At 36.9% G+C, this 22395-nt stretch overlaps 1 protein-coding gene across 2 annotated transcripts in view; it reads right to left on the bottom strand.

Moving 5' to 3' along the window:
• Positions 1-19383, bottom strand: part of VARS2 (valyl-tRNA synthetase 2, mitochondrial) — a 1808135-nt gene extending 1788752 nt beyond the window's left edge. Inside the window, exons 1-2 of one of the 2 annotated variants that reach the window (XM_044084462.1) lie at positions 19133-19383; positions 8143-8453 (exon numbers count right to left, since the gene is read on the bottom strand). In XM_044084462.1, the coding sequence (XP_043940397.1) occupies positions 8143-8418 (276 nt within the window). In that variant the 5' untranslated portion in view covers positions 8419-8453; positions 19133-19383. The remainder of the gene's footprint in view (positions 1-8142; positions 8454-19132) is intronic. The other variant, XM_044084463.1, reaches the window with a different exon arrangement.
• Between the last annotated feature and the right edge of the window lie 3012 nt (positions 19384-22395).

Below are 22395 nucleotides of genomic sequence, written 5' to 3'. Positions count from 1 at the left end.
TTACTCAAGGAAATAGAGAGAGTGATAAGACCATGCTCTAACAAAACTAATGCCAATATCACTACCTACTGACAGCTCAGAAATCAGGCCAAGAAACAAATCAAACTAAATAAAAAGAAATACTTTCACTCATGTCAAGAAAAATACCAAACAAACCCACAAATATTTTGGCAATCAGTTAAGCACCTTCTTAAACCTGGAAAGCTCACTATCCCAGCCCCTGTAACAACTAATACCTCAGGCTGCATAGACACTCAAATTCAATACCCATTTTATTACCTCAATAACTTCACTTCTAAACAATACCACTAACTCTCCTCTTTCTATACCTACTCCGTCTACCCAGCTACCTTCCCATCTCAAATTTGAGCCTATACAAACCAGTTTCATTCTAAAACTACTAACAAAGGTAAAACCATGCTCTCTTGCCGCTAATCAACTACCTGGAGACTTTTTGAAACCAGCTGTCCATTCCATTGCCTACCCTATTATCTATTCTACATCTATTCTAAATCAATCACTCTCTCTCTGAACAATATGTACCCCACCACTGGAAAATATCCTGTATCATACCCACTTCATAAAGGAAGATCCTCTAAAGACATCTTAAACTACAGGTTAACAGCCATTCTCTCACCCCTAGCAAAGATACTAGAAAAGTGTATCCACAAACAAATATTAGGCTACCTCCTGCATAATGACCTCTTATCTCATGCTCAGCATGGCTTTTGACCCAAGCACAGTACTAATACAGCCCTTATAAAACATTCACCAACTCAATCAGCTCAAAAACAGTAATCAACTTGTTTCTGCAACCTTCCTTGATATGTCAAAAGCCTTTGACACCATATCTTGCCAAATCTTATTAAATAAACTGGCCTCTTGTAACCTCTATCTTGAAGCCCTTAGCTGGTTCCATAGTTCTCTCTCAAACCGTAACCAGGGTACCTTATGAAATAACAAGCTCTACCCCCTGCAACCTGTATCAGTTGGAGTCCCTCAAGGCTCAATCCTTGGGCCACTACTTTTTACTAATGACCTCCACTCAGCCACTAGTCCAGCCAATATTATACAATAACCAGATGATGCCACCCTGCTCTATTCCCATTAATTTGCTTCAAGAAAGCACCCAGACTGCCCTTAGCAACATAGAAAACTACCTTGCAGCCCACCAACATATTCTAAATCCCAGCAAAACTAAGCTCATGATATTCTCAAAATGTTTCCATCTTAAACAAATCAACCTCCTCTTACTATTCTTTCTTCCGATGGCACTAAAATAGAACCTGTCGAACATACAAAACTACTAGGGGTCACTACTGACAATGCACTAAAGTCTGACAAACATAACACTGACAGTCAAGTACATATAAAACTTGGAACTCTATACAGAGCCAAGCCCTATCTTACCAACCATGCCAGACTGGCCATAGCAAGAATACACCTACTTTCCTCACTACTATACTGCTCAGAAATATTCACCAACCTTCGAAAAAACAAAATTAATAACCTTGAATCCTGCTACAATAAGACAGCCAAATTTGCAACTAAACACCCTCAGAAAGCACATCACTGTATTCCCCTTCATCAGCTTAACTGGATAGAACTTCCAAACTTACTTATACTAAATCAACTTATTAATTGCCCATTCAGTTATGTATAACCCAGACAACTGTCCAGCTCTTAGTAACCTAGTCCAACCTTATACAAACCTTAAATTTCTAAGGTCAGCAGACAAGGTACTACTCAAAGTTAACAAATCTCAACTCATATGGTGACTCCTTATACGGCTGCAAAATCTCTAAATACTGGAACACTCTACCTCAACATTTACTAGCCATCAATAACACTCAGTTTCAAGCACTGGACATGCTCCTGTTCTCCACCAGACTGATCTGTTTCTACTTCTATCATCCACTTCTACTTCTCAATCATGCTCTCATATTCTTTCAGGGATACCACCTTATCTGACCCTTCAAAAAAAAAAAAAAAAAAAAAAAAAAAAAAACAACTTATTGTGTATAAGCAATAATCACAATGCTTTTTTGTAACCTTTTTAATACGCTCTGATCGATAGTTGTCATAATAGCACAAAGACTGCGGTGGTGGTGCTGCGGTAGCATTGTCGTCTCACATTTAGACATTGCCCGTTCGAATCTCAGTTACAGCATCTTCTGTGTGGCGACATGCATGAATGGGTGTTCCTTCGTTGAAGGTTGTGCGTTAGGCCAGGCAAGCCAGCACTTAAAAATCTACTGCCAATCATTAGCAAACCGGAGTTCCGCTGTGGCGACCCCTAACCGGGAAAAGCCGAAAGACACAAACATGTAAACATTCTATATTGTTTCTTTCTGCTTGCATAACTAAGTGTATGTACTACAGATTATATATATTTTTTTCTTGTATAATTATGTGTATGTACTGGAGCTTTTCTCTCCGGGTCTCCATTGAAAATAGGATATCTTTGCCCAGTCGGACATTTACCCGGTAAACAAATGTAAATAAATAATAAATGCCTCCAACTGAAATCCTCATTGAACCCAAATGGGCTTACTGTTCCATACTTCATTATAAATTCAGCTTCCTACTGCAGTAACACTTTTTCCAATAATTAACACACACAATTGCCACTATCCTCCTAAAGTGTCCTGTAGCAAGTAAAAAGTCAAAATCACAAAACAAATCTTCCAGGACACACCACGAGAACAATGAAACGATTTCCGAAGAGGAGACATCTTTGTTTGGCCGAGAACCACAGGAAACAACGCGATACCAGCAGAACGTCATTTCCGTTCACAGCAGAGGCAGTCAGAGAATGGTGAGACGAACACTATAGAAGCAAGCTTAACCAGCTCAACCAGAACAGGAGAATCTTCACATAGTACAAGAGACGTGCTAAATGTAAACATAGACACATCGACACCACCGTCGAACCAACTAGCACTACAACCTATAGATAATTCCATTAGAACTGGGGCCATCAGGAAACAAACTGCCGTAGTGACCGGGGATAAGGATGCTCCTTTTCCCATCAAACTTCCCACTTTCACCAGAGGGAGGTCGGAAAGCCGGGGCCCGAGGAAACGGAAGTTCTCACCCGAGAAGCACGAAAGGTACCAAAAGAAAAACTGGAACTGACTCTGGTATTTAATTTTTCTAAACTCCATTTGTCTTTATCTGATGTTTCTTTACTCAACAAAGGGTTGAATTACATACCCTCACAAAGTAGTAAACTGTCTGAGATTCTGCTAGATTTAAGACTGTTTGCAAGAAAAGTGGCATTACGAATGCTTTTTAAGAACTCAGGCTACCAGTTACAAGCTGGAGATATTAACTTTAAACGCAAAAGTACTTTTTCACCGACCTTGCCACCGAATGTTGAATGCTTTGTGAGGACTTGTGAAAAAGATATTTATGAACTATTTACTAAAAGAAATGTTAAGAATAGGTTTTTCAACTTAGAGAAAGATGAATATAATTCTCTAATGAGTTTAAGAAATAATGAGAATGTGATTATTATAAATGCTGACAAAGGAGGGGGAGTGGTACTTCTTGAAAAAGATATGTATATCAAGACAGTGGAAGCCATGTTAAACGAGAATGACACCTATTTAGAATTAGATATCGAAGGAGTGAAGAAAATTATAAGTAATGTCAGAGATGAATTATATGATATCCTGATGTGTAGGCAGGTCAGTAAAGAAATGTTTGAGTTCCTTTATATAGAGGAACCTTTGATACCTACACTTAAGGGTTTACCCAAAGTACATAAATTAGCTGAACCTATGCCGATGAGACCCATAGTGTCAGGTAGAGATTGGGCAACATATAATATCTCCAGGTTCTTAGAAAAAATGATGAGGCCATTAGTGAATAAAGTGGACACGATCCTCAGAGATACACAACACCTCCTGAAAGATCTTGAATCCTTTGATTCTTTGGGAATAGAAAATAGGGAAGTGTTATTGGTCACACTGGATGTACGTGATCTCTTCACGTGCATCCCTAATGAATATGGTACCCAAGCTGTAAGGGAGGTAATGGCAGCTGAAAGCGGGTTCTCTGGAGATAGACAGATTCTAATTGGTCAACTATTAGAAACTGTGCTGAGCTGTAATGTGTTTATGTTTAACAGCAGATATTATTTGCATACATGGGGTGTCGCCATGGGCACCCCATGTGCAAATTCATATGCAAACTTAGTACTATACAGCTGGGAATCAAAACACATATTCAATAGCTCTTGGATGAGTAAAATAAAAATGTATAAACGGTTTGTGGATGATGTGCTATTGGTTTGGGATGGCACTGCCGAGGAAATAAAAGAATCTGTAGACTACCTGGAAGGAACCACGCGATTCCTAAAGTTCACTTATGAGTACTCATATGAAGAGATCAGCTTTCTAGACATAACCCTATATTATGACACTAATAACAAATTAACATCTAAGCTATACAGAAAGAGTTGCTGGAGAAATACTATACTAGAGTATAGCAGTATGCATCCTAGATATATGTTCTCCGGCATAGTAAGTGGACAATTTTGGAGATTAACAAGAATATGTAAAGATCCAGAAATGTTAAGCACTGAAGCGGATAGAATGGAAAGTCTATTTGCTGATAGAGGCTATGACATTAAGTTGATACAAGAAATGAGAAATAAGATTATACCCCGAAATAGTACTGAAGGGGCTACTCAGGATAAGAAACCAATAGTGATGATGGGTTCCAAGAAGTCTGGAGATTATCGACCTATGACCTCAATTAGACAGAATACTAGGATTAATGTGATGTTGAAATACACCAATGATATTAATGCAATCAAAGAGATAGTGAATAAACATTGGAATATCTTGACTGTAGTAGATGAGACCAGAATAATAGTAGGTGACAGACCAGGATTTGTGTTCCGAACCGCTGATAATTTGAAAACGATGTTTTCATTCAATTTACAAAAGAGTATAAACATGAGAGAGGTAAACCATATGGTCCCTGGGACATATCCATGTGAGAAATGTAGTATGTGTAGATATATTACGGACCAACAAGAATATATACATCCACATGGACATTTTAAATATACACCTAGGATGAGAACCAGTTGTGATACTAGCAATTTGACATATATGGCTAATTGTGACCTATGCCCAGCCTTTTACATTGGCCTTACAAAAAGGAAGTTGAGACAACGTATATATAATCACACATATGATATCAGGAAACAGCATGAGCTAAATGCCCTAGCCAAGCATATTAACTCGAATCCCACACATCATTTTAGATTCAGAGTCCTACAAACTTTACACATTAGTCCCAGGATGGGTGATAATAATAATGCCCTAGCGAAACTAGAAATGCAATGGATTCTTAGATCAGGGGCACACAGAGACCCTGGGATCAATAACTACACAACAGTGAAACCATTTATAGAATAGATGAATGAATCAGACATGACCCTTTAGAATTGATTTTCAAAATAATCTACTCTTTAAATATACTATATACTGATTATATCTACTAATATTATAAATTTAAGCCTAGTAGGAACTATGGAAGATATACTCCTAGATGCTGGACAGTAGGGCCATGAATGCTACCTAACGAAAATGAATAGTGAATGAAATTAATGCTAATCATGATAACTGATGTTTTAGCTCTATATATATTTTTTAACCTTGATTTATAGGAAAGGGCTATAATAGCCATATATGTGTGTTTTATATTTACATGTAATCTTTGTAATGAATGTCTATTTGATATGATGACAAGTCAAAGTTGAGTTGAAAACAGAGACATAGAAGTTAATAATAACTATGTAGATGGAAGTCCAAATTTTATGGGCTTTTCAGCCTATTGTTAATTCAGTTCATCATGATTTGTTATCTCATTTTACACAATTTAATGTGTTTTCCATTTCTATTTGTCGATAATTGGTACTATCTATGAAAGATGCGTTTTATTTAAGGTATTGAAGGGTTAATATGTAGATATTATTTCTACTATATATAGGGTGTATATAAATTTGTATACATATAGTTTTTAGGTAGAGGAATATTTGGTGTAAGATGCATGTTAGCAGTGAGTTTGATATTTAGGATGTATATGTCTGTTAAGATCTAGCTTATAATATATAGCATAGAAAATATGGCACTGTTTAGATTTGGATCCTACTTTTTATTTAAAAATTTTTTAACTATGTACATGAAAAGTTTGTAATGATAGGATGATTAGATATAAATATGGTAGGAGTCAGGAGATGGATCGTGTTTTGTACATAAGAGGTCCATCTTTACTATCGTTTTTTATTATTCTTTATTATTTGTTATATGTTTTTTATTTTGCATCTATGTACATGATTTTGATGCTAGTTTCATAGGGGAGATAAAATGAAAGCATAGCATTATTTTGGAAAACTTCCTGAGTAATGGATTGATCGTAGCCCAATTGGTGGATGTTAAATCGAATTAATATACTGAGAAAGGAATATTCAAGGCACGACGTTTTTAATAGCGGTAGTGCTTAACAAAAGGAGGATATGTTTTGCTCCGCCCTTATTTGTAATAAGTAGTATAAGGAGGAAGATGCTGCTTGCTTTTGATCTTCGTAAGCATTAAAATGCTCTCATCATGATATATATGAAAAATGTATGAATTATGGCATGCGAATATGAGGTTGTTTCTGTTTTTGCATTCAGATATGTGGATACTACTAGTCGTATCAGGGAGGGAAGTAAAATGAACAGCATTAAATCATGAATATAAGAGAATTCTTTAGCTAATGGGTTAATTATGGTATAACAGCATAATTGTTTTAACGGTTTCAATGATTGTTAATAATGAGATGTATATAAGTAACTAGGTTAGATGTTTTGAATTGTATCTGAAGAAGCATGCAAGACGCATGTGAAAGCGCTTATACATCCTTTTATCGAGTGGAATAAAGAACGCATTTTTTAGAAGATTTCATTGTTCTCGTGGTGTGTCCTGGAAGATTTGTTTTGTGACTTTTTCCAATAATATTTCAGTTCTTTCGTTAATCATTACTTGCTAAATAATACAAACATTAAAAAAATATATTACCATTACAGACGGTCAAAATATGTTTTGGGGAGTTAAGATAATAGTTACAGTGTTTACTTCACAAAGTACCAGGTTTGATTCTCATCTATGGTCACTGACTGGTTATTGGATAGGAGTGTAATAGTCTGCAGACTGACTGCCTAGTATTTACCTATGAACCTGTAAGCAGAAACAGGATTATCCAAGTTCGTATTTTATCATCATTCATGTACTCTTATACAGGTTTTTTCAACTTTATTTTAGTCTGCCCTACATATGCAAGCCCAAATTTACAAAAAAAACTAAATAAATAACTCCTTGAAAATTACATGCAAATCTGCCTCTATAAACACTTCACTACATATTTACAAACGTTACAAGAATCAGCGTGAAATATTCCCTTGGAAATTCACAAAATGTAATACTTCTACAAAAATAACAATGTATCTACATATCCGCAAGACTCTTATCCTATTTATTAGAAATTATTTTAACTTTTTCATTCAAAAAATCTTTTGTTTTCATGTAAAATGAGCCAATGTTCTTTAAATTAACAAAGAATTTGTAAATTCAGTAAATTCTGCAACAAAAATAATATTTTTGTCATATTGATAACCATTACATTCCCCTTTGAAGCTACTATTTTTCTGCAGTAATTCATTCCTAATCATATGACTAACTTCTAAATCATCCAAAAACTCCAAGGAAAGGGTGCCACAGAACCAGGAACCAATAAAACCACAACAGGCACCCAAAGAGGCAGAAGGTAATAATAAAACACGAGTCTGTAGGTGTAAGCAGCAGCAGGTTTAATCACATAAACGCCACACAATACAAAGCGTTTTCGTCCACCAGACTTCCTCAGATGTAAAATGAAAGAATGAAGAATGTGCCTGCTTATATACCCCTCCCAATCTAATTAGTAGTTAAAACAATTGTTTAATTGACACCAATTAAATCCTGTAACTAAAATATTCATGACAACCTTTTCCACAAATACAGATTAAAGTAGATAAAAACATGCACATTTTTTAAAAGAATTTTAAAATAAATATATAAATACTAAAACCATCACAATGCTTACGGTCTCTTGAGCAGCAGTCTTAGCTTTGATAGTAGAAATCTTTTCTCGTAGTCTCTTCTCCTTTTCAGCTTTATTTTTTGCCCAAGTGGATCGTGACTCTGATGAGGAGGCCTCAGAGTTGTGTCCTCCAGCTAAAGTACTTTGTTGCCTACAGTTCAAGGTGACACTGGATGCTGCCCAGTGAAGCGCATTAGGACCACTGCCACAAGCGAATGGGGACAGATAAAGCTGTTGATATGACAAGGCAACTCTGCAGGAGATACAGGCTAGTGTCATCTTTGTAGCATGTAATCCTTCAGCTCGACAACTTTCTGCAAAGCAAAAAAGTTAAAAAATAAAAATGGCAGCAGAGATAGTTCACATTTTACTAAATCAGATATGAGAAAAGTGACTAAACATTTTCAGAATGCAATAATTTATTTGGCATTTGTTTACCAGGAAAGTCCAACTGGGTCAAGAGGTACCCATTTTAGCGGATGCAGGGGAGAAAAGCTCTAGATACATATGGTTAACAAAATGAAAAACTAGACAGATATAAAGAAGTCATAACATTCAAGCACAAATATGAAAACAGCACATTAGTTTGACAGAATAAAAACTCAGACATAAGTCACAGCATTCAAGCATAACTTACGTGAAAAGTCTGATAACAGGAAAATGCAGCATTATTTACACAATAGACAATTATAACAATTATTAATATTATAACAGATAATGAAATATGGGAACACATTACATTGGTGAAGGTGTAGGACAGTACAAGTAAAGAAGGGTAGGGTGTGACAGAGGGGATAGTTGGAATAGATATGGAAAAGGTACGAGTGTAACCTCAGGCAAGTATGTGTAAAGGAAGGGAGGGTAGTGTAAGTTAGTAGTGGGGATAAAGAGAGCAGAGGTAGAAACAGGTACAAGAGTACCTTAGCCTGGGCTCATACAGGAGCAAATGCAAGGTTTTTTTTTAAGTTTTCTTTTATACAGGTTTTGAAGGAGTGCAGGTTAGTAGCAGTTTTGATAGCTAAAGGAAGAGAGTGCCATAATTTTGCCACAGAGCAGCGGTAAAGACTTAGGCCTTGAGTTTCGTTAAGCTTATAAGTTGTGAAGAGATGTTTGTCTTCAGATCGGAAATACTTGGGATAAAAATGTTCATTACTGGGTTAAGAGCAGGACTAGCTAGTGGGTTGTGGATGATTTTATATACCATAGTAAGCTGTATGTACTGGAGGTGGAGGGGTAGTTCAAAGGCTTCTTGGGGAAAGTAAGGCTTTACAGTGATGAGTTAAAGGGGTCGGGTTTATGGCAAATTTGGCAATTTTGCTATACCAACTTTCTAGCTTTTCTTCTTAGGGAGGTCTGCAAGTTAGTTAGAATTGGAGCCCCATATTAACAATGAGGGCAACAGGTAGGTTTTCGCCAGGGTAATTTTGGTAGCTGCTGTGAGGAAACTTATTCCTGTATAGCATGCCCAGTTTTTGTTTTATTTATCTATCTATATATATATACACATATATATATATATACACACACACACACACTAATTAAATTTAATAAGACATTAAAGCAGAACTTGAAGACTACTCCAGAGCTCGAGTCCCCTGGACTCCACTTTTCTAGTGTGCGACTCTGAATACGTCACTTAACCAGACAGACAGTGTTCTGGGTAAATGGAAAACTGGGCCAGCATCTAGAATAACCCTTTAGACATCATGTCTATTAACTTTCTAAGTACTCACTTGCGCTATCTTCTCTTACAACAATAAAGAGGAAACGCAGTGTGCACACAGCAAACTTGAAATTTAATGTTGAACGGCTCACAATTACACACTCCTCATAAACATAATGACCTTCACTCGAGTTCTGAAGAAGCCTATATGAGTAGGTGAAAGCGCTAAACTAACTTCAAATGCACAACAATTTTTTATGTTTTATCGAGTGAAGGTCATTATGTTTATGAGGAGTGTGTAATTGTGAGCCGTTCAACATTAAATTTCAAGTTTGCTGTGTACACACTGCGTTTCCTCTTTATTGTTGTAAGAGAAGATAGCGCAAGTGAGTACTTCTTAGGTTCCTTCCTACAACTACCCATTTTCAGCTTCTATTAACTTTCTATAAATGTGTGAATCTACTTGGTAAAAGAAATATGCTTTCAAATTTAAATTCAGGTTTACATATTACCTAATAACTAGGCACCATACCAAGGTAAAACAAACAACATTAAAGCAGAATAATGACAAGACAAAAGGTTAAACTAAAAACAAATAATGAAAAAACAGTGTCATCCAATAATGAAAAAACAGTGTCATCCAATCCTTCCAGGTCAAGAACTGCCACAAGGCCTTCTTTAACTCTGTCTGCAGTTTCAAAAGCAGTAACAATGAGCAAAGATATTTGTAAATGGAGCCACCTACACTGAGCCAGAAGATATAGCAAATCTACTGTCCGACAATTCAACTCCAATTTTACCCCTCCCCTACTAGCCACCCCTCAGTAAATACCACTGAACTTACTCCCCCAAATCACCACTAGGTAGCAAGTCCTCAATGCACTCTCCAAGGTCAGGAATACCATACTGATTTGCCCCAACAATATCCCAGGATGCCTCTGAAATAGCATGAAACATGACCTTTCATGACCACTACAGTAACTATTTAACCTGAGTCTCAAGACAGGCTTTGTGCCACACAAATGGAGAACTGCATTGGTCATCCCTCCTAATATGTGGATATCCCACCACTGCCAACCAATATACGAGACATCCCACCACTGGCAACAGTAATCAAGGAGTTTCAATCCTGACCACTAGCACCAGTGGGGAACATACATTGGGAGGATGACAAGTACACACACAGTATTTCCAGATGCAGCTCCCTGCATCACGTGAATTTCCCTTGAGCACACAGAGACCACAGCCAGTCCGGGGCTGGTTTCTCCCTCTTTCTACAGATCCCCAATAAGACTCCCCACTTGCACAGCTATAGACTTAAGATCTCAGCTGAGTGGCCAAGCCAAGGCCTCCACCACTCTCTCTGTCCAACCAGTGCTTTGTGTCCCTGTCCAAGTAGCTGACAAAAACACACACACACACACACACACACTGAGGTTTGAGTTGTACACACACACACCCCTGGGAAAGGCTGGCACGGGTTTACTAGCTATGTCCCCTTCTGCCCAGATTACAAGGTAGTTATCACTGCCACCAGCCACGCCCTTATCAGCTACTTTAAGGCCCTTAACAAAGGGTGTTCAATCTTACTGTGTAAAGTTACTATCGATACAAATGGTAGTTTGAACAAGAGCAAGGCTATTAGGAGTGGCCCACAGTGTTACCAGATAAATATGCAAGTCCACTCAGAACTTAAATATTTCTCACAAATATCAGCTACAATGAAAGGCTTAAATATATTTAATACTAAATAATAAAACAACAAGAAAACACTCAGTATATTATCACATCAGAGTTCAAAATCACAGGAAATATTTAAAACATTGTAGGCCAGTCCCAAATAAATAAAACATCTAAACTACATTTCACTACATTTCTGACTGAATCTAAGAGACTTATACTGTTCCCTAGGCTTACTTACAGAGCAACAAGATATATGCGGTGAGTGGGTCTTCCAGCTAATGCTGTCAGGTCAAAGACAAAATGCAAAAATGCCCAGTCTCTCACAGAGAGTTCTTAAATTAATATCTCAAATATTACTGCTGGAACACTTGCAGAATGACACTTCTTGTCATCTGATTCTATCCCAGGTAAAACCCCACTGATGCAGTTGGTAGTATCTACCTGTGAAAATACATAGACCTCAGATCTTTGGTAAATGGTGGAAGTTATAAAACACTTCCACATCTCAAGCCTAGTAATTATCTCGCTTTCAAGACAACACAGAGAACTTCCTAGTATAGACATCTTATCTCTTGCTGTCATAAAGTAATTTAATTTCAGCTATTTTTCTGAAGTTAACTTCTTGTGTTGCAGTTTCCCCTGTTAAAAAATATACATTTAAACATTTACAATAGTGTAGATAAATTTCTGCTCAGTACTTTACAAAATATCTCTTCAGCATGTCTGCACAATATGACATACAGTTGTAATGCATCTGTAAAACAAGCATCTTACATGAAGCATGTTTACATTCACAAATGACATAACCATTTACAAAATTTCAGACAGCTGTGCTGGCAGCATCTCCTTTTGTTAACACATATACAAATCATGTTAATATTCACAAATGACATACAGCTAGCTGGGCTGGCAGTATCTCCTTTCGTGACAAATGGTATGAGAAAGGAACCTTTTTAATGAAGGAATTTTGGAAAGATCATACATATGAGAAGGTTTCATCTTGGATGGTCAGAATGGTGGATAGCCTTTAAAGAAAAAAATACATGAAATGTTACATATAATAGGAGTTGGATACAAGAAAAGATAATAAGGAAAATTATAAGACTAATTAGAGAGTTATATTTCACATTGAAAAAGAATGACAGAGAATATTTTCTAAAGTAAAGGAAATATTATGAATTAAATCAGGCAAAAATCACATTTGTTGTATAAGCAGGTATTTGTTCAAGGAAAAAAAAGAGGAAATAGCTCCATATTTAGAGAAAATTACACAGCAATGAGAGAATTAAAGACAAATCAGATGTGATGCAAAATAAACAAGAAAAAGTAATGGGAGTGGTGACAGAATATGCAAAGGAAATGTTTCAAGAGAAAGGTTTACCTAAAATATAAAGATGGAGAGTATTTTTGCAACAGGATAAAGAACAATTAGAAAGGGAAATATGTTTTGGAAGAATTGAATAGAATGTTAGGAATGGTGAACATATAATCAGCAGCAGGACCCGATGGTACAGAGTATCTAATGTATAAGAATTTGGAACCAGGACAAAAAATGTTTTTAAAGGGATTAAATGAATGGTTAAAAGAAGGATTTAAGTACAAGAATTGTTCAGAGGAATAATAAAATTTATATAAAACACATGAAGCAGGCAATGACAAAGAATTGGAGACCAGTAGTAACGAATAATGCAGACTGTAAAATTTTTAAGCAAATAATTTGGAACGGGAGTGGAAACTATAATTAATAATGTTACAGATGACATGATATATACTGTAAAAAGAAGGATATGACAAATTGATAATTAGGGAGTTAGCGGATGATAATTTTTGATAGGTGACATACAGAAAGCCTTTGATACTACACAACACTAAGTTATGGGAAATTTTGGAATTGTAAAATGTAAGTGAAAAAATAACAAATGTATACTATAAACATTTTAGTAAACGGATGGCTAGGCGAGGACATGATTATAAAAAATGGGCTAAGACAAGGCAGTGCAATATTTACACTAATAATTAATGTAATAGTGGGTCATATAAATCAAGAACTGAAAGATACATGCTCTATAAATCAGGAAGGCATTAAAATACCAGTTATGTCATACGTGGATAATATTATAATTATGTACAAAGATGTAAAAGAAATAGAAAAAGTACTGGACAATTTTAATAAGAATTTAAATACAATAGGTTTGTGCTTAAGCAAAAAAAAAAAGTAAAGGACTAGGACATGATGAAGAAATAGTAGGGATTGAGTTTAATTTTCATGAAGTAGCAATTTTAGAGAAGTTCTGAAGTACAGAAGTGCAATGAAAAAAGATGTTAGAAATTATATGAAATGTGTACATTTTGGAGTTCCTTTAAACTATCATTTAAAAAGGTACATTTAATAAACTCAATAACAATAGTGAAAATTATGTATTTGGTAAGCTTGTTTGGTTTACTATTAACATATGAAAAGGAATTACGTAGAATAATTTTTGTATTTATTTGGGGCTAAAGACTGAAGCCAGTGAAGAGATGTACATTACATGTTAAGAAAGAACAGGGAGGTTTGGGTCTGATTAAAGAAGCAGCATATACAACTGGGTTAAATTTGTATTGAAACGGGGTCTATACCATATGGTCGACACAATATGATTGAACTTGCAAAAATTCGAATATCGAATAAAAAAAATAAACTACACAAAACTACCTGAACACTCTAAGCAGGGGGGCAAACCCCCCACTCTTTAAATATACCAACTCCGAGATCGCACCACAGTGCAGAAAAGGGAAATATTCCCATTCTGCGCTGTATGGAGATCTCTATTACAACGTTCAAACATTCAAAAATCTGATCATATGGTGTTGACCATATGAGATTTGGAATTTTGAATGTTCGAACATTTAATATAGACTCCTTGAAACGTATAAATGAAGATAAAGACAGTTTACTGCTTAGGTTATTAAGATCTTAATACTGTAGCGGGTGGGAATCACTGCAGAGATTTAAGAATAAAAGATAAAATATAAACAAAGAATTTAAAATATATTAGGAAAAATATTACGTTGAAAATATATGTAAATATTGAAAAAAACAGAAAAATACAGTTTGAAAATATTATGCAAAAACATTATTTGCATCTTTGGAAAGCATTAGACAGAGAAAAATGTTAGGCGATAAAGGCAAGAAGGCAAAGATATAAACATCCATTAGAGTGTCAGTATTTTTGGGGGAGATTAGGAATAAGAAAACTGCCAGTTAAAGCAAATGTGATGTATAAAAGAAAAGAAGACAACAGTGACATAATCTATCAAGAATTTGAGACAACTTAACATGTATTTTTAAAATGTAAAAGAATTGTGAAAGTATGGAAAACTGATAGGTATACATTACTCTGAAGGTATAGAGAGTATAGATATGGATATTGTTGATTGCGAGTATCATGGTAATTAGACTAATAGGTATTATGGTATTTAGACTCAGAAGTGAATGTAAAACAGACAAAAAAATGTTTACAGTTATATGGGTTTTATGAAACCAAAGGGTAAAGGAAATAATTTTAATGAAAGATGGAATTTGGTAAAGGTATTGTAAAGGATAAGATTTTGGTTGTGGAAAATGGAGTGGGGGTCTAATGGAATGTATAATGAATAGAGAGGTGAAGTGTTTAAACTATTGTAAATAATGTACATCAAAGATTGTAGATATTAAATGACTGTAGTAAATATGCATGTTTAATAAAATAGCCCTACACTTTTTGACAGGTGTTGTAGGACCTTTTTATATTCACCTGAATAACTACCACCCTCAAGCAGACAGGTCCTCTGCTTAACATCTCATCCACAGTGTGACAAAGGGGGAACACTGACAGCACAGCTATCTGGAATTTTGTAACTAATTTTATGTCATTTGTGAACATCAACATGATTTATATGAGATGCTTGTGTTTGAAGTGTATTAGAGCTATATGTCATGTATGTATCAAACTGCCTGTACAGAAGTGTGTGTTGAAAAAGGTTTTTATAAAAAGTGTTGTTTGAAATCCAACCACAGTGTGCCTTATTGTAACTGTTACATTTTTATATTTGGTAACAGTAAAAACTGGAATACAGGAGGTTAGCTTTAGAAAAATAGCTGAAATTAAATTACATTATACCTACGGAATAAAAGATGGTATCTTTCAGTTTTCAAGGCAGCTAGAGACACAAGAGTCTGCGCTGAGAAGCGTTCTGCATTATCTTCAGAGTGAACTAATTGCTAGTAAAGCATGAAAGAATGCAATTGTTTTATGACTTCTAGCATCTGTCAAATATCCAAGGTCTCTGTATTTTCACAGGTAGATGCTAAATAGTTCCAAGCTTCCAGCAGTGGGGGTTTCACCTGGGATAGAGTCAGATGACAACAAAACGTAATCTTTCTGTAAGCTATCCCAGCAGTAATATTTGAGAAGTCTCAGAGAGAGTGAGTGCATTACGTCTCGGACCTGACAAGACCCATTCACCACACATCTGTCTTGCTCTAAAGTAAGTTACTAGGGAATAGTACAATTCTCTTACATATGATTAGGAATATAGTAAAGCTTGGTTTAGATAGTTTTCTTTACTTATCTGAGACTGTCCTGCAATGTTGTTTTAAATATTTCCTGAGGTTTTGAACTTTGATGTCACTGTAAATATATATTTAGTAGTGTCTTGTTCTCTTATTATTAAACATATTCAAGCCCTTCATTTGGCTGATTTGTGTAGAGATATTCAACTTTTGACAGTACTTGCACATTTATTTGGTGACACTGTGCAGGCCACTCCTAATAGCCTTGCTCTTGGTCAACTACCATTTGTGTTAATATTAACATTACACAGTAAAATCAGACACCCTTTGCTAAGGACCTTAAAGTAGCCGTTAAGGGGTTCTGGTGACAGTGATAACCTTATAGTCTGGGCAGAAGGTGCATAGCTAGTAAACCTGTGCCAGACTTTCTTGTGTGTGTGTGTGTGTAAGACAAATCTCCAAGAGTGTGCGTCAGCTACTTGGGCAGGGACACAAAGCACTGGTTACAAAGACAGTGTGTTGGGAGGACTTGGCTTGGAACCCTGGCTAAGGACTGAACTCTACAGCTGTGCCAGCTGAGAGTCTTACTGAGGAACTGGAGGAATAGGGCAAAACCAGCCTCGGACTGACTGTGGTCTCGGTGTGCACTTAAAGGAAATTGAACTTGATGCAGAGAGCCTGATCTGGAAATACCGTGTCTGTACCTGTCAACTTCTCAGTGTACACCCCCCACTGGTGCCAGTTGCGAGGATTGAGGCTCCTTGATTACTGGTCCAGTGGTGGGTCATCACACACTGAACAACACTCTCAGGAGTGCAGCACCCTCCTGAAAGCTGAACTGCAGTGTCTGCAACGCAATCATGTGGAGTGGGAATTAAACCACAACCTTCTGCTATTCCAGCACCAAAGGCAAGTGTGCTATCTGTTGCGTTACTGACATTGCATCATTTTTCAAACTATCATTTCAGGGTGGTCCTGCTAAGGAAAGCAGAAGAACTGGTCAGATTCCACCATGTTGATATCACATTCATTTTGATTAAACGCACACTGCAGGCTTTCATAAAGTGCGAGTCGGAGGGAAAGACAATGCAGCTAAACTAATGAAGTCACAGGTATGAAAGACATTTCAAATCTCATGTGCTGCAGTGTTAGAATAGCATTTTTAAGAGACTGGGATTCTGTGCCATCATTTACCATGGGGGAAGATAAGTGCAAGATGGAAAAACACTGGAAGAGGTCCATGTGCAATGGTTGAGCAAATATGAGACAGCCACTTTCCAAGAGTCCCAAAGGGACAATTTATTATTATTTTATCATTTATTAGGCTTGCCCACCTGGGCATATGTTGTTCAAAATGGAGGCCCAGGGAGAAAAGCTCCATGCATAATATATGTACAAAATGTTCAAAATGCAGATAAGAAAAATAACAACTACCTTAATCAGTTTAACAGAATGAATGCAAATAGAACACAGGGTAAAACCTAAGACAACAGTACACATTGGATATACTTTTTGTAGGTCATGAATAAAATCAAATACAGCAAAGGTTCAAGTACATGTTTATAAAAAAAAAAAAAAAAAAAAAAAAAAAAAAAAAAAAAGAGAGAGAGGTTTGAGGAGAAAAGCATTTATGTAATGCGCTAGTAAAAGTTAGTGATATTTATACAGTAGTGGGCAGCAGGAACATTGTAAAAAGGTAAGTTTGAGAGGCAACACCACGGAAACAGGTTGAGGTGCCACCACGAAAGTGGTTTAATCGTGCACTGAACATGGTAGATTTTGAAAGAGACAAATACTAAACAAGCTGAGTGAAAGGAAGTTTGAATAAGAATACGTAGGATTACAGTCTTGAAAACAGGCTGTAGGGTTTCAGGGTATGATTTCTTGGGCTGCTTAGAAGGGGCCACAGAAGGATCTAATGAGAAATCTGATGAAAAGATAGGAGAGAAAATACAAGGTAATGAGTCAAAAGATGTGGGTAGGGAATAGCAGGTTGTAATATAAATAAGGGAGATATAAAAAGGCAAACAGGAAATGGTAAAAAAGGGGGGATAGGAACAAAGTGCTTTAAAGAGAAAGGATAACAAAGAATGAGATTACAGACACAGTGTCCTTAGATAAGGTGACACATAACATAGTATCTTGCTGGCTCCCAGTAAAGATAGAGAAGGAACTTTGGGTTTCTATCCCAGGCAGGCATTCTTTTCTTGTATGGGCCTTCCCTATTCAGTGTCAGGAATGAAAGCTAGGATGTCACAGTCATGCTGGCGGGCTAAATTGCTTGGATACCTTGTTAGAGTACAAGGGCTCGGGGAATCCGTCCCTTTCGCCAACTCTTTAATGTATGGGAGCCGGGGTGGGGGGCAGACATAAGCATGTCCAGGTGTGGCCAAGACCTAGGGTCTGCAGGATTGTGAGGCAAGAATCATCCAGCCACTGATGTTGATTGTGGCAATTTAGTGGACATGCTTAGATTCGACTACACAACCGAATGGCTTAAATTATTCTCATTTCCAATCCTGTCCTCTGCACACATCTTGAATTTGTTTAACTGAAATTCTGAATGGTAGTTTTAGAATAATTTTCCAAGTGTATGGTGCCTTTTATAAGTAAAACTGACACCTTTATAGATGCCCACACGGGAGTTCTGTTTGAATCATGAGATTCTGCATACCCACAATTTATTCATACATCAGGATAATCAAAAAGTATCGGTGATATAGATTTTTTGACATTTCTATAGTTTAATATAATGCCAATGAGTTTCTGATAAAGATTAACAGCTTCCTCAATCTTGCACTAAAATCTGAGATTTGTCATCTTCAACCCCTACCCTCAAAACATACGCACAACAAAGTGACAGTTGACAATTACACGACAAAGCAGAAAATAAGACAATGTTAAACGCTAATCCTAATCCATTACCCTGTATGGAAAGCATCTCAAATAATAAACGTAATACTGTTTTCAACTTGTTTACAGAAACACGAGGTTATCAAAATGAAAACAAAAATAAAGAAAATACAGTACATGAACATTTATTTACACTCAAAACTTGAGCAGACAAGGACATGCAATCAAGAATACTGAGGCTGTACAGTGAAATGACAAACCTTAGTACAATTTACAAGCAATTAACAAACTTCTCTCCTGTAACCGTCACTACCGCTACTAGTACCACAGTGGAAATTTGGAAAACTAGTACCGTATGCGTTGTGTCAACTTCGAGTAGATATACACTCCTTCACAATCTAATAAATACCATGTTAATGTGCTACATGATGGCTAAACTGAACATAATAAGTCACATTAAACTCCAACAGCCACAAACGAGATTACTTTATCGAGCAGAAAGGACCCCGATGACGTCACGAATCGCGTCATGGGGCGGAGAAAAAGGCAGGGTTAACTATTCGCGCCTGAATTTCACCATCTGGCATAGGAACGTGGTTAACTGATTCTGGGAAGAAAATTAATTATTTGAACCTGTGTGTTGCTTTATTTTGCGGCGTATGTTATTTTATCTCGTACAAAACGTTGAAAAAATGTATGTTTTTAAATTCTGTTAATGTTTTTTTGAAGAAGAGAAAGTAATACAAACTCTATGAGTTGTTTATTCTTTGCTTTATGATCATTTAAGTGTCGTCTGACGGAGGAGGTCTAGTAACAAAAAGTGAGCTTTATTTTGTTTTTAAGTATTTGGTGTTCTGCATAGCTCATAGTTCTGAAACCAGCTGTTCATTTTTGGACAAACCCTGTTGTAAGATGTTAGTGTCTTCGGGGGAGTTAGTGATGGTTCCAAGTTAACTAAGTCTGCCATAATCCTTTGTATTGGCTGTGATCTCTGAGAAATGGTGCTAAAGGGGTATGGCCCAAGGACTGAAATCCAGGCATTCAGTTGGTGATTAAGTCTTCTGGAGTTGATGAAGTTACAACTGTTTTTTTTCTCTCCTTGATTCTGTTTGTCAGCCATTTTTGTTATCCAGTTTGTTACATGAGGGTTTACTTTTAGCGGTGAGATTTTCTGATACCCCGGTGTGGAATGGTATTGAATACCTTTGTATGACTTTACCCTTATCGTTTGTGTTTGTTACTTTCTCAAAAAGGTCTACCTGGTTAAGTAGGTAAGATCTATGTATACTGGCTTATGTTAAGAAACTGTTCCCAAAGTCACTGTTTAATTAATTTTATAATGATTTTTTCTATAGCCCTAGAAATGAGACCGGTCAGACGTCTGGGTCTGTAATTACCCAAGTCTGTTGAGACCCCCCCCACACACACTCCCACTTTAAGTGGGTTAATAGTGGTGATGTCTGTAACAAAGCCTGTTTTGAGGCTGATATTGAGTGTCTTTTGCAAGGGATCTGACAGATTGTTTCAAGCTAACCAGTAGACAGCCCTGTATGTCATACAGGCCCACAGATGTGCAGTTGCTCTTTGACAGTGCCTTAATTACTTACTCTGAGGAGATTTGGGGGTTAGTTTAAGGTATCTGACTGCAGAAAATCAGTGGGGAGGGGGTATGAAGTTTGCGCTAAATTGATTTTCTGGTACATTTTCTATGTTCTTTGGGTAAAGTTCTTTGGGTAAAGCCAGGTCACTTTAGACTTTCGGAATCAAGCTTGTTTTTGCATGTGATAGTTTAATTTTATTGTAGCTCCTGAACCACTATGGTGGAATCCTAAATTATTTTGGAATTTGGCATTGTATTTATTTCTGAGGGGAGTATAGATGCATCTGTGCTGCTATTTACATGTTTACAGAACTTTGCAGTGAAGGGTTCTGTGGCCTTGTAGATGGCGAGGGCTTTTGAATTTAGCCAGATCATTAGTAGATTAGCCTTTGCATAATCCTTGCATGAAGAGATGTTGGTGGCTGATGCAGGCTTCAGTCCTAAGGTGAATGTGACTGACGTATGATCAGATTTGTCCAAGGAGGAGGTTACAATCACTGTGGATCACCAACTGTCCCATATTGGTTATGACCAACTCAAGGATATCTGCTTTAAGGGTGCAGACTTACTGGTCCAGTGAGCTAGCGTTCACAAAGTCCAGGAATTTCTAAGCATGCATGTTTGAGGCTGTATATTTCTCACAGTTTGTGGAGGGACAGTTAGTCATCAAGTAGAATGGTATTGGGTTTAATGCATAGGGGCTTCAAGCTGGTTAGGTAGATGGTATGAGCAGAAGAGGACATAGAGGAGGTACTATAGCTTGCTATGTTATTTAGTTTTCTTAATAGTAAGTTGGGTATGAAAAAGCTCCATATCATTATCCTTGCTAACAAATCTGGAGATGAATGTTTTTAAGATATGGCTTTACCTCTGCCCTTGGCACCTTTGTCTGAATTACAGGCCTTGAACATGCAATAGGTATTGAATCTTTGGACTGCTGGGGTGTGCTCACTGGCTTGAAGGGTGTTCTTGCTGGCTTGAACAAAGTCTCTGTGATGATGCATATATCAATTTTTTCTAAAGCAAGGAGTGCTTGGAGGGAATTTAGTTTTTTATTTAGGCTCCTAGCATTGAGTTGCTAGCAGTACCTTTATATTGTCCAGAATTTGTTTTTTGAAAGTTTAACGGCATTGTGGGGATGAATAAGGACTTGGCCAATATTGAAAAACCTTAAAGTAAGAGGTGCAGGTGATCCTGTCAAAACAGTTCGGTCTGTCTGCAGTCTGTTGTCTGGCTAATATATATTGTACCTCCTTCAGATGACACCAGAAAACAAGTCAGTTAAAAATTAATATTTTTTGTGTGTAATGCAGCATCATTCTTAATTATGGTAGAATGATGCTTGGGGCTAGGTTCTTACCTGCTTGGGAGGCACATTGAGAGAGCTGCATCATGTCTGTCTTCATATAGTCCTTGGTCACATTTATTTACATTTTTTTTATATATACACATATAGGTTCATACTAGGCTATCTGCCCTAGGGCATTTATAAGCCTAGCCAGAGTGTGTTTGGCTTTCACCACCCATTTTAAATTAATTTTGCTATGTCCTTTTTCGAGGTTAGTATACTGTGCCTCTGTCTAACAGTGACACATAAGTGATACCCAGGGTAAACCTACGATCTCCCATCCACTCATCAAGATTCCTCTTGAAGAGAGTCAGTGAGGGACTCTGCCTAACCTGGACTGGGATTTTATTCCAGAGTGAAGGGAGCCTCTGGGTTATGAATCTGTCCCTCCAGCATGTCCTATTTATTTCAGTGCTGAGGTTCAAGTCTCTCGAGTGCGTAGCTCGATGAGATTTGGATTTTCTGAGGTGCAGCATGTCCATTAATTCTGGGTTGGACTTGGCTTTATACGTCGGGCACAGATCGCCTCTGAGCAGGCGGTATGCCACTGAGTAGAGCTGGAGTTTCTTTAACCG

Source organism: Protopterus annectens, chromosome 9.part0 (assembly GCF_019279795.1).
Source record: "Protopterus annectens isolate FY-2018-M chromosome 9.part0, PAN1.0, whole genome shotgun sequence".
In the NCBI taxonomy this organism is placed as follows: Eukaryota; Metazoa; Chordata; order Ceratodontiformes; family Protopteridae; genus Protopterus; species Protopterus annectens.
Note: the sequence above shows the minus strand (reverse complement) of the source record. Positions and strands in the feature narration are given on the sequence as shown.